This window comes from Vitis vinifera, chromosome 4 (assembly GCF_030704535.1).
Source record: "Vitis vinifera cultivar Pinot Noir 40024 chromosome 4, ASM3070453v1".
NCBI lineage: Eukaryota > Viridiplantae > Streptophyta > Magnoliopsida > Vitales > Vitaceae > Vitis > Vitis vinifera.
The window spans coordinates 7,897,320-7,916,102 of NC_081808.1; the positions used below are offsets into that span (position 1 = coordinate 7,897,320).

General features: G+C 35.4%; 1 protein-coding gene across 1 annotated transcript; it reads left to right on the plus strand.

Moving 5' to 3' along the window:
* The first annotated feature begins 12,613 nt into the window (after positions 1-12,613).
* LOC100264189 (glutamate receptor 2.7) lies at positions 12,614-18,331 on the plus strand. Its single transcript, XM_019219262.2, has 5 exons — positions 12,614-12,898; positions 15,012-16,327; positions 16,522-16,834; positions 17,120-17,517; positions 17,585-18,331. The coding sequence occupies exons 1-5, from the start codon at positions 12,628-12,630 to the stop codon at positions 18,296-18,298; spliced, it is 3,012 nt and encodes a 1,003-aa protein (XP_019074807.1). The 5' UTR covers positions 12,614-12,627; the 3' UTR covers positions 18,299-18,331.
* Positions 18,332-18,783: the final 452 nt, after the last annotated feature.

The following is an 18,783-nucleotide window of genomic DNA, read 5'->3' on the forward strand; positions in this document are numbered from 1 at the left end:
TTTAATACTTAATAGTGATAAGTATTAAATGACTTGTTTTGTAATATTTTATTTATATTAAGTATTAAAAAGTAAAGAAAAATCAACATGTTATTCTTTTCATTTAGAAAAAATTAAATATTATGATTTTTTTTATTTAACAAAAAATTTATAATAAATTATAAAAAAAGTAAAAAAAACAAACAACCTAAAATAAATTATTTTCAGTAAAAAACAAAAAAATAAAAAAAATAAAAACATCCTCTCAGTCTTCCCTAAGCTCTTACTCTTCATCAAAACCAAAATTAAGGAAACACGGGGAAATGCTGGATTTCTTTTTTGTACATTTGGTACAAAAATGACCTCAAAAGCAGGAAACTTTGAAATTTTCTACCAACATACAGTTGTCATGGCAGAATCTGGGGACTGGGCTTGATTGGAGTCTCACCGAGTGAACATTAAAATTTCAACTCTCTTCTAAATTCTGATGACTTTAAACTGCCAACAAGAGTATATTTAAGGATAAAAAAATTACAAATGAAAGAAAATACATAAACTAAAATTATAAATTAGAGTTACACATATATAATGTTAAAATAATCAAACACATTGGCATTATTTACTTATAATTTGCTTGTCAAACCGGCAGAATACTTTCTTGGAAAGTCTTGATTAAAATGGCAAGACTCTTGTCTAATTGCCTCTTGGTTTGATAGGATTGGTAGGGAATTTCTTTAGAATTTTTTTATGAATGAAAGGAGCGGCATCTTCTATATGGTTTGTAGCATAATGTGAATTCCCCAAAAATACTTTGACTTGTTCAAGGTAACTGAATTCTACAGGATAGACCTTATTTAATTATACAGTTCCCACTCCTATGGACCAAGCCAAATATGATATTATATGGTTGCTTTTGCTTCTAGGACATGCAAGTTATATGGATATTTGGTGCAATTGTTATGGACTCACAACGTGTCCAATAAGAACTTTTCTTTAGTTACAATTTTACTTTGTTAATCTAAATTTATAAATGATGAAAAAAAAATACGTTATTGAATAATAATTAGGATTTTGAATTATGTTTGACTGCTAAGAAAATATTAGAATGTTTTTAAAAATATTAGAATGTTTTTAAGTTAAGTTTCATTAATTTATAAGTGGTGTTCTTCAAATTAATGGATTTATGATTAAAAGGCGGGATTCTTCACTTGATAAAATTGATATCAAGGATAGTGGTTATATACTTAACTTGGATATGAAGTGATTGAATCAACCACTATGGTCCTACTTGTATGGTCTAAGGGCTAAATATAAGAGCTATGTTGATCTTGCCTTAGGGTTAAATAAGGCAAAAAGATCAAATTGAGAGGGTCTTCACCAAGTAATAAGATCATGATCACTTGCTCAATATAGGCTTCATTCTTATGAGACAAAGATGTCTAGCAAAAGACATGTAGTCCAAAGAGCTCTATATTTTGCTAAGTTCATATGGTTTGCTTTATGGTGAACACTTAGTTACTAATGCATGTTTAATTTTTGTATGATAATCATGTTGTATAATCCAATCACTTTCATTCTTACAAGGAAAGGTGGTTCTAGGCTAAGATTTCGACTTCGCCTAGTTGGCCTACTTTTAGTTTTAGGATCTTTTTGCCAAGATGGCTTGGTTATCAGTTATGACTTATCAGGAGCCCATTTATGTGACCTTAGTTGACGTGTTTTACTCCTATATATGGAATGAGATGGGTGACCCTATAAATTTTCTAATTAGTGGAGTCTAGATTTAGTTAACAGTTACTAACTTATGTGTTAGTTGTTTCTAAAGAAAAAGAGAGAGGGTTTATAGAGAAAATTTGCTATTCATTCATTTTTTCTGAAGATCTTTTATGGAGTACCCAAAAGGCATGCCTATATAGAGCCTAGAGAACTACACCCGTAATTGACTTACAAGATTACAAAACAGAACAAAACAAAGCAAAATAGAAAATACAACTGATTTGTTACTAATACAAAAATGCCCTATTATTCTAATACAAAAAGGGAGAGGGTTTATAGAGAAAATTTGCTATTCATTCATGTTTTCTGAAGATCTTTTATGGAGTACCCAAAATGCATGCCTATATAGAGCCTAGAGAACTACACCCATAATTGACTTACAAGATTACAAAACAGAACAAAACAAAGCAAAATAGAAAATACAATTGATTTGTTACTAATACAAAAATGCATTATTATTCTAATACTCTCTCTCAAGATGGAGAATGAATATTGTGAATTCCCTTCTTGTTGAGAATAAATTTAAAATGTGTTGGTAAGAGAGCCTTTGTAAGGAGATCTGCAATTTGATGTTGAGAAGATACAAGCATTGTTTTGAGATAACATGTCTGTATCTTCTCGCGAATAAGATGACAATCAATTTCAATGTGTCTGGTATGTTCGTGAAACACAGGATTAGCAGCATGTGAAGTGCTGCCTTATTATCACAAAACAATATAGATGGTTGTTTGTGTTTAATGTGAAAATCACAAAGGAGAGACATCAACCAGACTAGTTCACAAGTGGTGTTTGCCATTGCTCGATATTCTGCTTCAGCTAATGAGCAAGAAACTATACTTTGTTTCTTAGACTTCCATGAAATCAATGATTCTACAAGAAAAAGGCAAAACCCACTGATGGATCTTCTTGTATCTTCACAAGCACCCTAATTTGAGTCAGTAAAGGCTTTGAGTTGGGTTGTTGAAGAAGAAGGGAAGTACAGACCTTGGTTAACTATACCTTTAATGTATTGTAAAATTTTGTGAACAACTTGCAAGTGGGTAGATTGTGGGTTGGCAAGATACTGATTGAGTCGATTAACTGAGTAAGATAGATTAGGTTGTGTGATCATGAGATATAGGAGCTTGCCAATCAATTGCCTATACAACCCAACATCTTCAAGAATCCCCTCATTATCTTGAGAAAGTTGGATATTAGCTTCCATATGTGTACTTGCAGGTTTACAACCTTAAAAACCTGTATCAGATAGCAACTGAAGAGCATAATGTCTTTGGCTAATAGAAATCCCCTTACTTCATCTGGCAACTTCAAGCCCAAGGAATTATTTAAGTTGTCCAAGGTCTTTGAGCTTAAATTGGTTGTTAAGAAACCTTTTGAGATCTTCAATATGGTTGGAATTATTGCTTGTAATGACAATGCCATCAACATACACCAATAAGGCAATAAAGGAGTCATCATCATATTTGGTAAACAAGGAATGATCCACAATTGATTGTGTGAAACCTTTAGCTAATAGAGCACTAGAAAATTTTGCAAATCATTATCTAAAAGTGATTCGTTCCCAATTGGTGTCTCAGCTGATTCATGTCCTCTTAATGGTCCCTGACAGTGGTGCCATTTGATTCGTGTCCAGCTGGTGTCCCTTGATTGTAGTCTTCAGGGAGTAATCAACAAAATTTATAACCTATTACACCATGTACTAGGATAGCCTTAGCTAGCATAGCATAGTGGCTCTACGGTCGTTCACTGGGATGAGTTTTCACTCTACAATTGATATAAATTCAAAGTTGAATTGGTGTTTTTTCATTTCAAGGTTAGCTTTAAAAGAAAACATAAAGATGTTTAAATGAAAAAGGTTTGGTTTTAAACTAACAAAAAATAGTAACTGATTTTACTTACAAAGAAAAATGTTTCTTGGAGTTTAGATCACTAGGATCAGATTCCTCATACAAAAAAGAGAGTTTCGGTCACTTGTTTCTTTTCCTCGCATTAGGGAATTAACATCTAGTTAATTCTCTAACCGGTGTGGTACATATGCTTCCATTTAATGGGTTCAAACACTAAATACCTCTCACTGATGCACCTTGCAATGACTCGTGCCTCTCACCTAGCATTTTTCATTCAAGGTGATCTTTAACCTTGGATTTCCCTTCACAAGCTTGCAAGAGATAACTAATGGATGTCTCCTTGGAGTCCAAAAGCTTACCAAGTGTTGGCTATTCTAGAAAATCCTACCTTCAAACCACCTCCCAAAGGCTCGCAAGAGATAAACTAGTGTATTTCAATGGACGGAGACCACTTGCCTTATCAAGTGTTGGCCCAGGTGATTTAAAGGCGTTTTAAGTTAACTAAAAAGATAAAAACCATTAACAGGTCACACTTTCTCTTCATTAAAAACTAAAACAACAAAATTTCCAATTTATGCATGAGGAAACTTACCCGGCTTTCTTCACTCCAAGAGACAAAGAGCCTAGCCTCTCATCCTCTGAGGAAAAATCCTCAGAGTTTGATTGGCTAGAAAGAAAACTAACGAGAAAACAAAAATATGAAGAACAGAGCAAGTGCTCTCTTCGTCGATTTCATATATCTATATTCTTTTTTCTTTACATTCGTTCAAAGATATATATAGAGAAGATATTTTCTAATAAATATCCCAATAATATCTTTGACTGATTACAAGGAGAAAATAGAAATTTACACAAAATATCTTGAGAGAAAAAATCTAACTTAGTCGATGGCAAATATCGGGAAGCTTCAGGGGAACACTACGGCACTGTGCAAAATTCGGGTAATCTGAAATGTCGGCCGCAGATGCTCTCCAGGTGAACGCTATAAGAGGATCCAGACATGCCTATCCGGGGAAGTTGAAACGTCCTCCTCTCCCATCCGGATGTGAGATATCCCGCGCCACAAGGCTATCCGGATTCCTCAGGGTGGAAGGAGCTATGTTGCAAGGGGGACCGTTTGCGTGTGCAAGGTGTAGGGACCCCTCTCTCGGATGACACGGAGCGCGCATTGCTATCCGGCGCAACTCCATCCGGATCCCTCAGGGGACACGCGCCGCAACACTATCCGGATATGGTGTTCGAATGGAAAACATTGACTAAAGTGAGCAAGCCTTGCTACAGCCCACGTTCCACCGCTCTCCAATGGTGTGTCCGGACGCCTTGTTTGGACATCTTTGCCATGGATTCCAAAGAACTTTCCTCAATCTCGGATTGCTTTGGTGATAAAAAAGCTATCAAAACACCAAAACTTAACACAATTTGATTAGAATTGATTGCAAGGTTCCTTAATATGTTAATTGGGTTAAAAGGTGATAACTACTACTCAAAAGTGTTTAAAAGAGTTAATTACAAGCTATGAAATAACACTTTTTGAGTAGTAATAAAAAAGCTTGTTTCATCCCATAAATTGACTTGTGGAGCTTGCAAACAACATTGGAAGGTAAGGACCCCCCCTCACAGTGATACCCTAGAGGAAGGGACATGCAAACTTCTTCGATCAGATCATCGTGAAGGAATGCATTGATAATGTCAAGTTGAGTGAGGAACCAACCATGAATCGTAGCAAGAGCTAGAAGAAGCTTGACAGTGACTAATTTTGCTACGAGAGAGAAGGTGTCAAGATAATCTACACCCTCTTATTGAGTATATCTTTTTGCAACAAGACGAGCTTTGTGATGCTCACGAGAACCATCAGCTCGAAATTTGAGCTTGTACACCCATTAACATCCCATGGGATGTTTTCCAAGAGGAAGGGATTTCAAAGACCATGTAATTTTATTCAACAGCTTGAAGTTCAACCTGCATAGCTTGTTGCCATTCTGAAATCACAATAGCTTGAGAGAAAGAAGTTGGTTCCATGTGAGAAGAAATTGCATGAACAAGAGCACGATGAGAAGAGGAGAGATTACCATAGTCAAGGACTCTAGAGAGAGGATATGTTATAGAAGATGTGGATGAAACTGTGGAATAACAATGATAATCTTGGAGATATAATGGTTGTTTAGGGAGGCGGATAGGACGAGAAGTGGAAGGGACAATAGGTTTGGTAAAAACTATATGAGGTGAGATAAGGTTTGGACCATTAGAAACAAAAAATGGATTGTGAAAAGTATTGGGAATGGAAGAAGGAAGAACTCAATCAAAAAAGAAATCATAAGAGGAGGAGTTTGAATCAGTGGATTGAAAATGAAATAGAGATTCATGGAAAACTACATCATGAATAATGTATATGGCATTGTTGGAGAGATTCAACAACTTGTAACCTTTATAACCAAGTGGGTAACTAAGAAACACAGAAAGAATGGCTCGTGGAGAGAATTTTGTGAGATGATGAGTAAGGTTAGAACCATAACACAAGCAACCAAATACTTGAAGGTGAGCATAGAAGGGAACTTTATTGTATAAAACTTCAAATGGAGTTTTGTTTGATAAGATAGGTGTTGGAGTCTTATTAATAAGGTATGCGGCAGTTAATATACAATCACTCTAGTATCCTAATGTGACATTGGATTGAAACAATAGTGCTAGTGCAACATTTAGAAGATGTTGGTGCTTACGTGCAACTACTGAATTTTGTTGAGGCATGTCAACACAAGAATGAAAAGATAAAATCCCCTTTTCTTGAAAGAAATTTGAAAAAGAAAGCTTAAGGGCATTGTCACTGCACACAGATTTAATTTTAATACCAAATTGAGTATGAACAAGATTATAAAATGCTAGAAAGACATCAATGACATTAGATTTAGCATGCAACAAGTATATCCAAGTAAATTGGGAAAAAACATCCACAATGGTAAGGAAATAACGATAACCTTCATGTGTGGGATGATGAAAAGAACCCCATATATCAAGGTGCAATAATTTAAAAGGAGATGATGAAACTGTATCTGAAGTTGGAAATGACAAGCGCTTTTGTTTAGCTAAATGACAAATTGAACAATGAGAAGGGTGGCCAACAAATTGTTTGAGATTTCATACATCTTTCAATGAATTGAGCCTATTGTAAGAAGGATGACCCATACCGAAATGCCAAAGCTCATGTTCAATCTTTGAGACATTATTACAAACAGTTGTGACACTAGAAGGTATAGGAAAAAGGTTGGTAGGATCCAAAACATAGTGATTGCCACTGCATCTACCCATCCCAATCATCTTCCCTTGCATACGGTCCTGAATAAAACAAGATTCAGATACAAAATGCACTGGGCAGTGATGATATTGAGTGAGGGCACTAACAAAAAGAAGATTGAAATGAAACTGTGAACATATAAAATATTTTCGATAATGAAACGATCAAACAATTCAACAGACCCTACTCTAGTGACAACAACAGAATGTCCATTTGGAAGAGTAACAGTGGAATTATGTGATGGAGAAAAGGTTTTGAACAATTGTAGGGAGCAACACATATGGTGCGTTGCCCCAGTATCTAATACCTAAGAATAATATGGAATCAGAATATGACAAATAGAAGAGGAAATAACCACTTTACCACTGAAATAGGACATAGAAGGACCTTCCTGCGTTTGTGGTTTCACTGAGGCAGTTGAGCTACGTTGTAGCTGGGAGCTCAATAAGGCCATACGCTGCTGACATTGACTGGAAAAGAGATTGATCAACATTGATTCAAAAGGAGCTGAGTCATCAGAGAGAATAAAGGTCTAATTAGCGTGAACATGACCTGGTGTATTTTGAAATTTGGGTTTATATCCAAGTGGATATCCATGTAGCTTGTAGCACTTGATGGTATGACCTTGGAGCCCACAATGAGTGCATTGGGGATGCTGGCGCTTCCCTTTAGAGGTAAAATTACCAGTATTAGCATTAGCCAAAGCTAGATTTGATTCATTTAGAACAACAGAATCTAATAGAGGGGAAACTTCATTATTAATATATAGTTCTTTGATGTTCCTTCTAGACTACTAACGCATAAACTTTCGTGAGTGGTGGAATAGGCTCCATCATCAAAATCTGACCACGTGTCTGAACATAGGAGTCATTTAGACCCATAAAAAATTGTATGACATACTCCTACTGCTAATACTCCAACCATGCCTGCATTCCATCACAGTGACAAGCAGGTAAGGGTTGAAAGGTCTTGAGTTCTTCCTAAAGTATCTTGAAACGAGTGTAATATGTGTTGACATTGAGCGCCCTTTGCTACAAAGTGATTAGATGTTTCTTCAACTGAAAAATGTGAGGGGCGTTGCTTTGGCAAAAATGATCTCTTAGATCATTCCAGATTTCACAAGTTGTCGCACTATGCATTAGACTATCCACTATTTCTCTAGAAATGAAATTAAGGAGCCACGAAATGATCATGCTATTACAACAGATCCAAGCATTATAGAGAAGATCATCTGCTGCTACACAAGAAATGGTGCCATCGACAAAACCGACTTTGTTCTTTGCCGTCAAAGCCATCATCATGGCTCTACTCCAAGTGTTGTAAATTGTCCCCAATCAAAGAGTGCGACATGAGAACAAGCCCAGAATGGTCTCCATTATAAAGATAAAATGGGCTACCAGAATCCTCCATCGGTTATGACTCGAAAGATCTGCTCACAGCACGCGTGTTGGATTGATTACCTCGAGCCATCAGAGAGGAAGATGAAAACGAATAGAGGCGAGTAGAAGTAAATGCTCTGATACCATGTTAGTTGTTTCTGAAGAAAAAAAGAAAGAGTATAGAGAAAATCTACTATTCATTCATGTTTTCTGAAGATCTTTTACAAAGTACCCAAAAGGCATGCCTATATAGAGCTTAGAGAACTACACCTGTAATTAACTCACCAGATTACAAAACAGAGCAAAACAGATAATACAACTAATTTGTTACTAATACAAAAATGCCCTGTTATTATAATATTATGCTAGATTTTGGAAATACCTCAAATCAACCTATGTCTCTTTGAGACTAAGGGATGATAAAATATAGATGATTTTGACATTAGGTAGGCAATTCAACAACTCTGTGACCTACTTTTTGATAAGATGACTACTAGACATCATGCATATTCTTTCACGATTAGTTGAGTCCTTCACCACATGATTAACTCTACATTGAGATAAAGTTTCATATTATGAAGCTTTCTTTATTGATTCCATCTTGACTAGTCAGAGGATCAATCTCAGATTTATTATCTTCCAACACATGAAGAAGTGTTGTGAAAGCAACTCCTAGATACTCCAATATGGGTGCTTACTTGGATTCTTAAGGCATATAGCATGGAGTTGAGGACTTAGAAGGATGTACAAGCCCCGACAGCATGTGACACATACAACACGAAGTCCATCAAGCAGATGTTGTTTTTGCGCCTTCTAGATGTCTCTTGGATTACAAACGGGGCATTTAGGAGATTCTCAATGAGCATGTTAAGGAGGTCGAGATCCTTGGCTTGGAGAGAGAAGACATTTAGTAGGGCCCAAGGCTAAGGAGATGTAGACTAGGGAGCCTCACCATACTGATCAACCTAAGATGTCATTTTAGACTTAACTAGAGCCTACTATGTTGAGTGAGGAGCCATTTCATTCTACTCCTGCTTCCACTAACATGCCTTTCTCTCTGTCGTCTAGTTTCACTATGCCACACACCATCTTACCCTTTAATCAACGGTATTGGACGAATATCTCTACTTAGATTAGGTCCCTTGGTACTCAGATTTAGGAGATTGATTTAGTTAGTGATCATTGTTTCTACTTTATTGAGGAGCACATGGATTAGTATAAAAAAGAGATGACTGCGTAGGTCTAGGCTTAATTTGACCTTCAATGTGCTTAGAATATTCATTCTCATCACAACTAGATGATGGACTGCCTATGCTCTATCTTTCCACCTCCACCTCCCTAGCCCTAATTTCCTTTTTAGTTATAAGTTTCTCCCTTGTTTATTGATGTTGTCAGGGTGGGGGAGCTATTTCTCTTAATCATATTCATATCTAGGGTAAGAGATATTTTATTATTTTGGACATGATTGATACTTTATACTCTTTAGATCGTCTTTTGTTGATGCTATTTTAGACACATGTTTGAAACTTCATACTCTTTAAATCATCTTCTATTAATGACATTTTGGACATGATTGGTTTTGGATATGCTTTTGTCTTGATGGTCGTTGCTATGGTTATTACTATATTTTTTAGCTTTGATTGATCACTACTTGGATATTTTATTGCTATGTTTTCAGTTTTGTTGATCACTAATTGGATATCTACATATATTTGGTTCTTATATACTCGAAGATCTTAGTTATACTCCACAACTCAAACTATATTTATTTTTTGATTTTACTCTTCTTGGTTAGCCTAGGATCTTTACTTAACTATTATTGGATGGATGACCTCCCATTTGTGTATATCATTATCATCCACCTATTTTTTAGTATCCTTACTTAGGTTCTTATGAGTTTTTAACCTGATTACTTTATTAACTTATTGAGGAGGGGTTTTTCCCTAGATAATCTAGTTTTGTTATCAGTAAAAAAAGGGAGGTTGTTTAGCTCAAGGGTTCTTCTAATCAAGTTTTGATGATGACAAAACAATGTTACGATTACTAAAAGTTGAAATCAAGTTAATTATTTTAGGTTCACTTTTGAAAATTTGAGGAAAACTCAAGCAATCATGAAATGAGATCAATACTTTGAAGATTTGGTAGACTTTGAAGACTTAAAGTGACCTAAGACTTGTTGTAAGGTTGTTACTTGTTGATGCACTCAGTCCAAAAATTTGTCATGCATTTATAGTTTCAAAATCATCCATCTTTGAAATTATAACATCAAAGTTTATAATAAATTAGATGATTTCAAGTTTTCAATTAAAACCCGAAGTATAATTCTTTCTAAACTTATTTTAAAGGGTTTTGTGATGTTGAACACAAGTTACTACTTTATATGCACTTTACAGTAAAACCTACTTGAGGGAGGAAGGAACTAGTTGAGTTGGTTAGGCTTAATTGATTACGGTGCACTTTGCACACACACACTCTCTCTTTTAGTAGTCTATGTTTAGCCGATCGAGGGTTTGAACCCCAATAGTTACTTGCCATTGCATTAAATGCACAATGACTAGTGAATCACTTGAACTAGTTGCTCAACTAGTTGAACCCTTTTTGAGGGATTTAGGGATCCCAAGCTAGAAAACTATAAATTGAGGTTTTTAAGAGCATTTATGGACATGAGACTTACTACATTCAATTGAAAAACCATATTTCTTCTTATTAAAAGCTCTTCCAAGTACATTCAATTCTAAACTTGCTATTTTCTCTAGTTTACCTTCAAGTCCTTCCTAGTTTTTACTTCTATTTAGAGCCCTTGCTACTAGGATTGGAGTTCAAAAATTCAACTTCATTTATTCTCGTGAGAAAAGTTTTTCAAGTGAGGTCTTGAAATCCAAGTATACTCATTAAAGGTTTGTGGTTCAAGCTTTGAAAGTAGTAAAACCCTCACTCAATTAGGAATTCAAATCGAGTGGACATAGGTTGTTCGACAAAATACTACAGAAGAGTTTTCTTATTGATATTCTTGTTCTTCACTTAATCTTTGTCTTCGTCATATCTTAACTAAAATTGATTTTTTTTTTCAAAAAAGGTTTAACACCTAATCCCCCTTCTCAGGGATATATTTAAGTTGAATTATCTTATTTTTACAAACTAATTAATTACAAACTAAATCCAACCTAAGATTTGAATCCAAGTGGACACAACAACAATTATATTTCTTTAGACAATTGTGTAGATAGGTCAAGGACCTTTGACCCATCTTTGATTCGTTTCTAGATATGTGTTGCCTATTATAAAAGACTTACAATTTTCTAAAAAGTGACGAAAAATAGATAACAATGTAGAAAACTAAAATATATACAATAAAAGTAAACATGTGGAAAAGCAATTCACAATAGTGTTAAATATATGCTAGACAGATAAATTGCACAAGGTTAAAAGTCAAGTTTATATTAAAAAAGAAATGATTTTAAAAATAGTTAAAAAACATTAAGGTTTAAAAAACTCAAGCATTTCTTACTATTCATAAAAAAATTATAAAAATAATCTTTAAAAGCATACATTAAATTTATGCTTTTTATATAAGACATTCTATTTTTATACAGAAGTTTCTATTTTTTAAATTAAAAATAGAAAATATAATAAACAAACATTGAATTTTTTTCATCTTTGCTTAATCAACTCAACTCCATTATCTTGTCTTTGTTATGTCATAATGCTAACATTCTATTTCTATATGGAAGTTTCTATTTTTGAAATTAAAAATAAAAAATAAATCCAAATAAACACGAATTTTTTCATCTTTGCTCAATCAACTCAACTCCGTTCTCTCGCCTTTGTCATGTCATAATGCTATCATTTGACCTACTCAAAATTAGTTCATACATTTGCTTATTTTTTTAGAGCATCCTCACTCCTGAATGTTATTTCTTATTTAATTCAAAATTTTATACTTGGTCCAATAAGTTCGAACCGCTAAGTAGAATATATTGAGAGATTCATTAAAAATGCAACATATTGTATACTTATTGTAGCATTATTATTTTCCTTTGGATGCGATATATTTATAATTATTTTATTACGATTCCATTTATTTTAAAAAAAACTATAAATGATAAAAACAAATTGGAGTCGGAAAATAGGAGTGACTTTCTTCTATCTCAAGGAGCATAGAAGTTCCACGCATCCACGGTGTACTCAAGAAGTATTCCTTTCTATTCACCAGTCTCGGTGGGTCCTTTTTGCTCACGCGGTAGAGTAGTCTTTCTTGGATGCTGCTGACTCCTACTTTTCAAATTCTAAATACTATAAATAATATCTTTATCCTCCCAAACATTATGAATCCCAAAGCCTCCCATAAAACTTCAGAATGAGAAACAACCTTACCCAACTCCCTTTATATCTCTTCTGCTGTCTGTCTTTATGGATTTTCTTCATAGAGATGGCCATGGCACAAAACACAACAATACCAGTTAAAGTGGGAGTGGTTCTTGACATGGATACATGGCTGGGGAAGATGGGTTTGAGTTGCATCTCCATGGCACTCTCAGACTTCTATGCTTATCATGGGCACTACAAGACTAGGCTGATTCCCAAAATCAGAGATTCCAAAAGAGATGTTGTGGGTGCAGCTGCAGCAGGTACTCTCTTTTCATAAAGCTTAGAATATTTATCAATCCATGTAGAAAACAATTGCATGATAGAGACATGGAAGCAAAACTTGAGTCTTTGATTAACTTAATTCACTCTAATTTCAGCATTTTCTTTTCTGACCTCACCTCAATATTAGTTTTTGTTGTGTTAGTAGAAATTTTAATACAAACAAAGTTAGTTTAAGAATACGAAAATAAAACAATCCACACAAAGGTATACGAAATTTTAACGTGGTTTGACCAACAATGCCTACATCCACAAATAAAGGAAAGGAGAATCATTCTATTATACCACAAAGAATATTACGAAGGATAGACTCTAATATTAGTTTGTTGCAATTGAAACACTTGTTATTTCCCTTGAACTTTGATTTAGATTTAAATTGACATTTTCTATCGTTATTTTTCTTTCCTATTCTCCCTCTACTCACCAAACCTTCACCTAAGCCATCTTTTCTACTCTCGAACACCCTGTTCTTCAACTCCTTTGAGTTCAAGATTGCTCTAACGTCCTTTATGAAAGAGAGTATCTCTACTATACATCATGGTATCCATGAAGTGCTCATAAGAATTCAGTAGGGAACACATCAAAATTATGACTTGGTCTTCATTATTAATTCTAACATCTATGTTCCTCAAATCCATAATAGTTTTATTAAACTTATCAAGATGGTCTTTGATGAATGTATCTTTTGGAGAGTAAACAACAATTTCTTTAAATACAAACGATTTGTAAGAGATTTTGTCATATACAGAATTTATAACTTTAACCATAATTTGACAATTGTATCCTCTTCTACTACCTCACGAAATACCTCATTACTCAAGCATAATAGAATAACATTGTATACTTTCTCCATAAGTTCATGATCCTTCTCTTCATCAAACGTCGTTGTTGGTAGTCTCTCTACCTTTCAGTGCTTTGGATAATCCATGTTGAACCAATAAGACACCCATCTTAATGCGCCAAAAACTAAAATAATTTCTTTTATCAAACTTCTCAACCTCAAACTTTATTGGCATTCCAAGTTTAATAACCTATGCTCTACACCAGGACACCTAATTGTTGTATTTGGTTCTATACACTTATTGGGTTCATGAACATGTTTTCTCACTTTTTGTATCCACAACTTGAACCATGAGCTCTTTACTCCATCGGGTGTCGTCCATTCTTCCTCACATCTCTATCCATTGGGCATAGTCTCTATAAGCTAATCTCTATCTTGTAACTTTTTCCTCTCATGATGTAGAATTTTTATGAAGATATTTCGAATAACTTTTATTATTCTATAAGAGAATCTAATAGTCTAAAATATTCTATATAATATTCTTTACAAAAAGAAAACTTTATTAATTAGGAATTTGGGACACTTTGTAGTAGTTTTATATTTTCAATATTTAATAGCACCTTCACAATTAAAACGAGGGGATGAGAATTGTTCTCAAACAATTAGATACTTGCAAATATATGTGTAGACACAGGTGTAGGAGATGTTAGGTTTTTGTGAGTTCAGAGAAAAAAAAATTGATAAATGATGTAAATGTTAGTGTTCAACTAAAAGATAGTGATTGAATAAAAGAAAATTATATTTCTTTTTCGGTCAATCACCATTTGCAAAGAAAATTATATATATATTTTTCTATCAAAGTTCACACCCTTCCTAACATGCTAAAACTGTAGCAAAGGCATTAATTAAGAAAAGTTGTTGAGGAAAAAGAGTATTGAAGTTGAACCGAGATTAGCATGCCCATCAAAGATGACAAAAAGTCTCGTTAAATTGTAACACGTGTTCTCAACTAGCAACATTTCTTGACTAGGAAGACGTTTCTTTATTAACAACACGAATGGCTCAAAGATGCAAAAAGTCTTCATAAATTTAATTTCCTCTTTGTTTTAAAAGTCAACTCTATCTCTTCGTTACAATAAGATGGATCATTTGTTAACAAATTCTTGTAGTCATGGGAACAAGGGGATCTTGTATTTTCCTTTTTGTAGCTTGTTTGATTGCTGATAATATAGTAGAAATTGAATGAAACTTTAGAATCATTAAATTTTAATCATAAAGATTGTAATTATCCTTTGATCTGCCGTGAAATTCAGCTCTATATTTATTACAAAATGAGGAAGTTCAAGCCATCATAGGACCAGCATCCTCCCTGCAAGCCAACTTTGTCATTGGTCTCGGAGACAAGGCTCATGTGCCCATCATTTCATTTTCTGCAACTAGTCCTTCTCTTTCTTCGCTCCGGAGTCAATATTTTGTCCGAGCCACACTGAATGACTCAGCACAAGTACCAGCTATAAGGGCAATTGTCCAAGCCTTTGGGTGGAGACAAGTTGTGCTCATTTACTTGGACAACGAGTACGGAAATGGAGTTATACCGTATCTTACTGATGCCTTGCAAGAGATTGACACCCGTATCTCCTACAGGAGCGTCATTCATCCATTAGCCACAGATGATCAAATCCTCGAAGAGCTTTACAAGTTGATGACAATGCCAACCAGAGTTTTCATTGTACACATGTTTGCACCTATAGGCCCACGACTTTTTGTCAGAGCGAACGAGATTGGAATGATGGAAGAAGGTTATGTATGGATTCTAACTGATGGGTTAACTGATATCTTGGGTACTTTGGATCCATCTGTCATTGATTCAATGCAAGGAGTGTTGGGGGTGAAGCCTCATGTTCCAAGATCGAAAAAGCTTGAAAGTTTTAAAATCAGATGGAAAAGGGAAATCCAACAAGAATATCCAACAAATGAAAGCTTTGAGCTGAACATTTTTGGACTCTGGGCTTATGATGCTGCTTGTGGGCTAGCCATGGCAGTTGAAAAACTTGGGGCAACAAACTTCAGATTCCAAAAGTCTAATTTTTCCAGAAATTCAACCGATCTTGATACTGTAGGAGTCTCCCTAATTGGTCCAAATCTTCTCCAATCACTATTATATACTAGATTTAGAGGCCTCAGTGGAGATTTTCAAATTGTTAACAGGCAACTACAGTCATCAGCTTTTGAGGTAGTGAATGTGATCGGCAAGGGAGAAAGAGGGGTTGGATTTTGGACACCAGAGAATGGAACTGTAAGAAAGTTGGATTCTACTTCCAAGCCCAATCTAGGAACAATCGTATGGCCGGGAGAATCTCCCTCCATCCCTAAAGGTTGGGTCCTTCCAACCAATGGGAAGAAGTTGAGAATAGGAGTACCAGTCACCAAGGGTTTTGGTGAATTTGTAAAGGTGACGCGAGATCCTAGTAGTAACGCAACGAAGGTCAGTGGATTTTCCATAGCAGTCTTCGATGCAGTGATGGCAGCATTACCATATGCTGTTCCTTATGAGTACATTCCCTTCCAGACGCCTGATGGCAATCCAGCGGGTGATGACAACGATTTGATATATCAAGTATATCTCCAGGTCAGTTGAACTCTTTACCTTTCCTAGCACATAGAGACAACTCTTGGTTGGCTTCAATTATGATGAATTTTGTCAAACTAAAAAGCTATTGCAGTTCCCCGTTGTTGGCTTTTATGTACATAGGAAAAAACCAAACCTGCAGCAAATTTTCCTGTAATGCATAACAGAATGGCCCCATTGTTTATTGTGAACAGAAGTATGATGCTGTGGTGGGAGCTATTACTATTCTAGCGAACAGGTCCTTGTATGTAGACTTTACACTACCTTACACAGAATCTGGGGTGTCAATGGTCGTGCCCACTATAGATGAAAGAAAAGAAAATGCATGGGTTTTCTTGAAGCCACTTACTTGGGACCTTTGGGTGACAAGCTTTTGTTTCTTCGTATTCATTGGCTTTGTGATTTGGGTTCTTGAACATCGAGTAAATAAAGACTTCAGAGGGCCTCGTTCATATCAAGTTGGCACTATCTTCTGGTTTTCATTCTCAACATTGGTGTTTGCTCAGAGTAATTTCTCTTCCACCTCGAATTTTATCTAACAATTTATCTACTCATGTAATATTCAAATACAAAGCATAGTGAGCACATCTCAAACACAATCGAAACTAACTTCTAGCATGGCCTGCTTGCTTGTTTCCCATGACTGTAACCTCTATTAATATATATGGACATGCCATACAATATGCAAGTAAATTTCAAGATAATTTTTATGTTTCAGAAATTATATATGTTTGACTTTTTATTGATTTTCTGGATTGGATTTTCTTTTTCATTCTTAAATTATGTTAACAGATGAGAGAATTGTCAGCAACTTGGCTCGGATTGTGATGATCGTGTGGTTTTTTGTGGTGCTAATTCTTACTCAAAGTTACACAGCCAGCTTGACTTCAATGTTAACAGTTCGACAACTCAACCCAACTATCACCGATACAAATGAGCTCATAAAGAAGGGGGAGCGTGTAGGTTGCCAATATGGCTCTTTCATTTATGAATTCTTGATCAAGTCGATGAAATTTGAAGAGTCCAAGCTTGTAAACTATAATTCAACAGAAGAACTGGATGAGTTATTTTCAAAAGGTGGAATTGCTGCTGCATTTGATGAAATCCCTTGCATTAAGATTTTCCTTGCAAAATATTGCTCCAAATACACTGCAGTCGGACCAATATACAAGTTTGATGGGTTTGGATTTGTAAGAACTCTCTCTTAACAAGTGTACAAATTTTCATGCAGTGGTTTCTGATTTTTGATCATTTCAGGTCTTTCCAAAGGGTTCACCCCTTGTAGCGGATGTTTCAAGGAAAGTTTTAAGCGTGACCGAGGGAGCTAAAATGTCACAATTTGAGAAGGCATGGTTTGGGCAAATACCCAGTTGTCCAGAGCTCACCAGCTCAGTTTCTTCAAACAGCATCAGCCTTAATAGCTTTTGGGGCCTATTCCTCATTGCTGGAGTCACTTCATTCGTAGCTCTCATCACATGCATCACCATATTCCTTCATGAAAATAGAGAAGCCTTAATAAACTTGAATCCCCCATCTTCCAGATGGAGAAAAATTAAAGCCATGGCGACACTCTTTGATGAGAAAGATCTCAGGTCCCATACCTTTAGAAAAAGTGATCAACTTCCAGACAAGCAGCATCAAGGCCATGGATGCAGTTACAGCCTCGCCAGCTACACCAACTGCCCTCCAAGTCCATCAAGCCTTTTGATCCCAACACACAGCAATTTTGCTTTCTTCAGTGAACAAGGAACGCCGTCTTCTGGACATGGTGATCCAGTCAGTCCAAATCGACCGATGTCTCCACATATATTGTTTGAATATGAGCTTGCTAATATAAATCACGAGCAAATTAACAAGATGCCATGCCCCAAGATCCTCTCCAAGGGCGTGACGATCAATTCACACATCAAGCCCGAAAGCTCAAAGTGTAAATTGAATATTGTTGAGAATAATTCTAGAAGCTTTTCTTAGCCTCACATGTAAAGCACCAGCTCACCAGCTCCACACTAGATGCAGTAACAACAAAAAGAATTGTGTTGTACACTCTCATATATAAATATATGTAAAAGAAATAAGAGGTTTATTCTGGGCGTTATTTTTTTCATGTTGTTCTTCTATGGGCACTACTCTTTGTTTTCTCTCTTAAAAACTCTTCTCTGTTTCTAACTTTTTTTTTTAATTCAATCATGATATTAGAGCTTTGTGAGACTAGCGTCACCACTTGCAACTCTAATCATAACTACAGATCTAGCACTGTCGTCTTCCTCTTTTATTAATCTCAACTTCACTCTATCGATCAAGTTGGAAAGAGGTAAATTACCTTATTTGGAGGTCACATATTCTTCCTATTCTTAGAGGTCATGGTATTAATGGTTTTGTTACAGGAATAAAACCTTGCCCGAATGAGTTTATCAGTATTGTAGGTGATTCATTTGGCCTTAATCAAATGATAAATC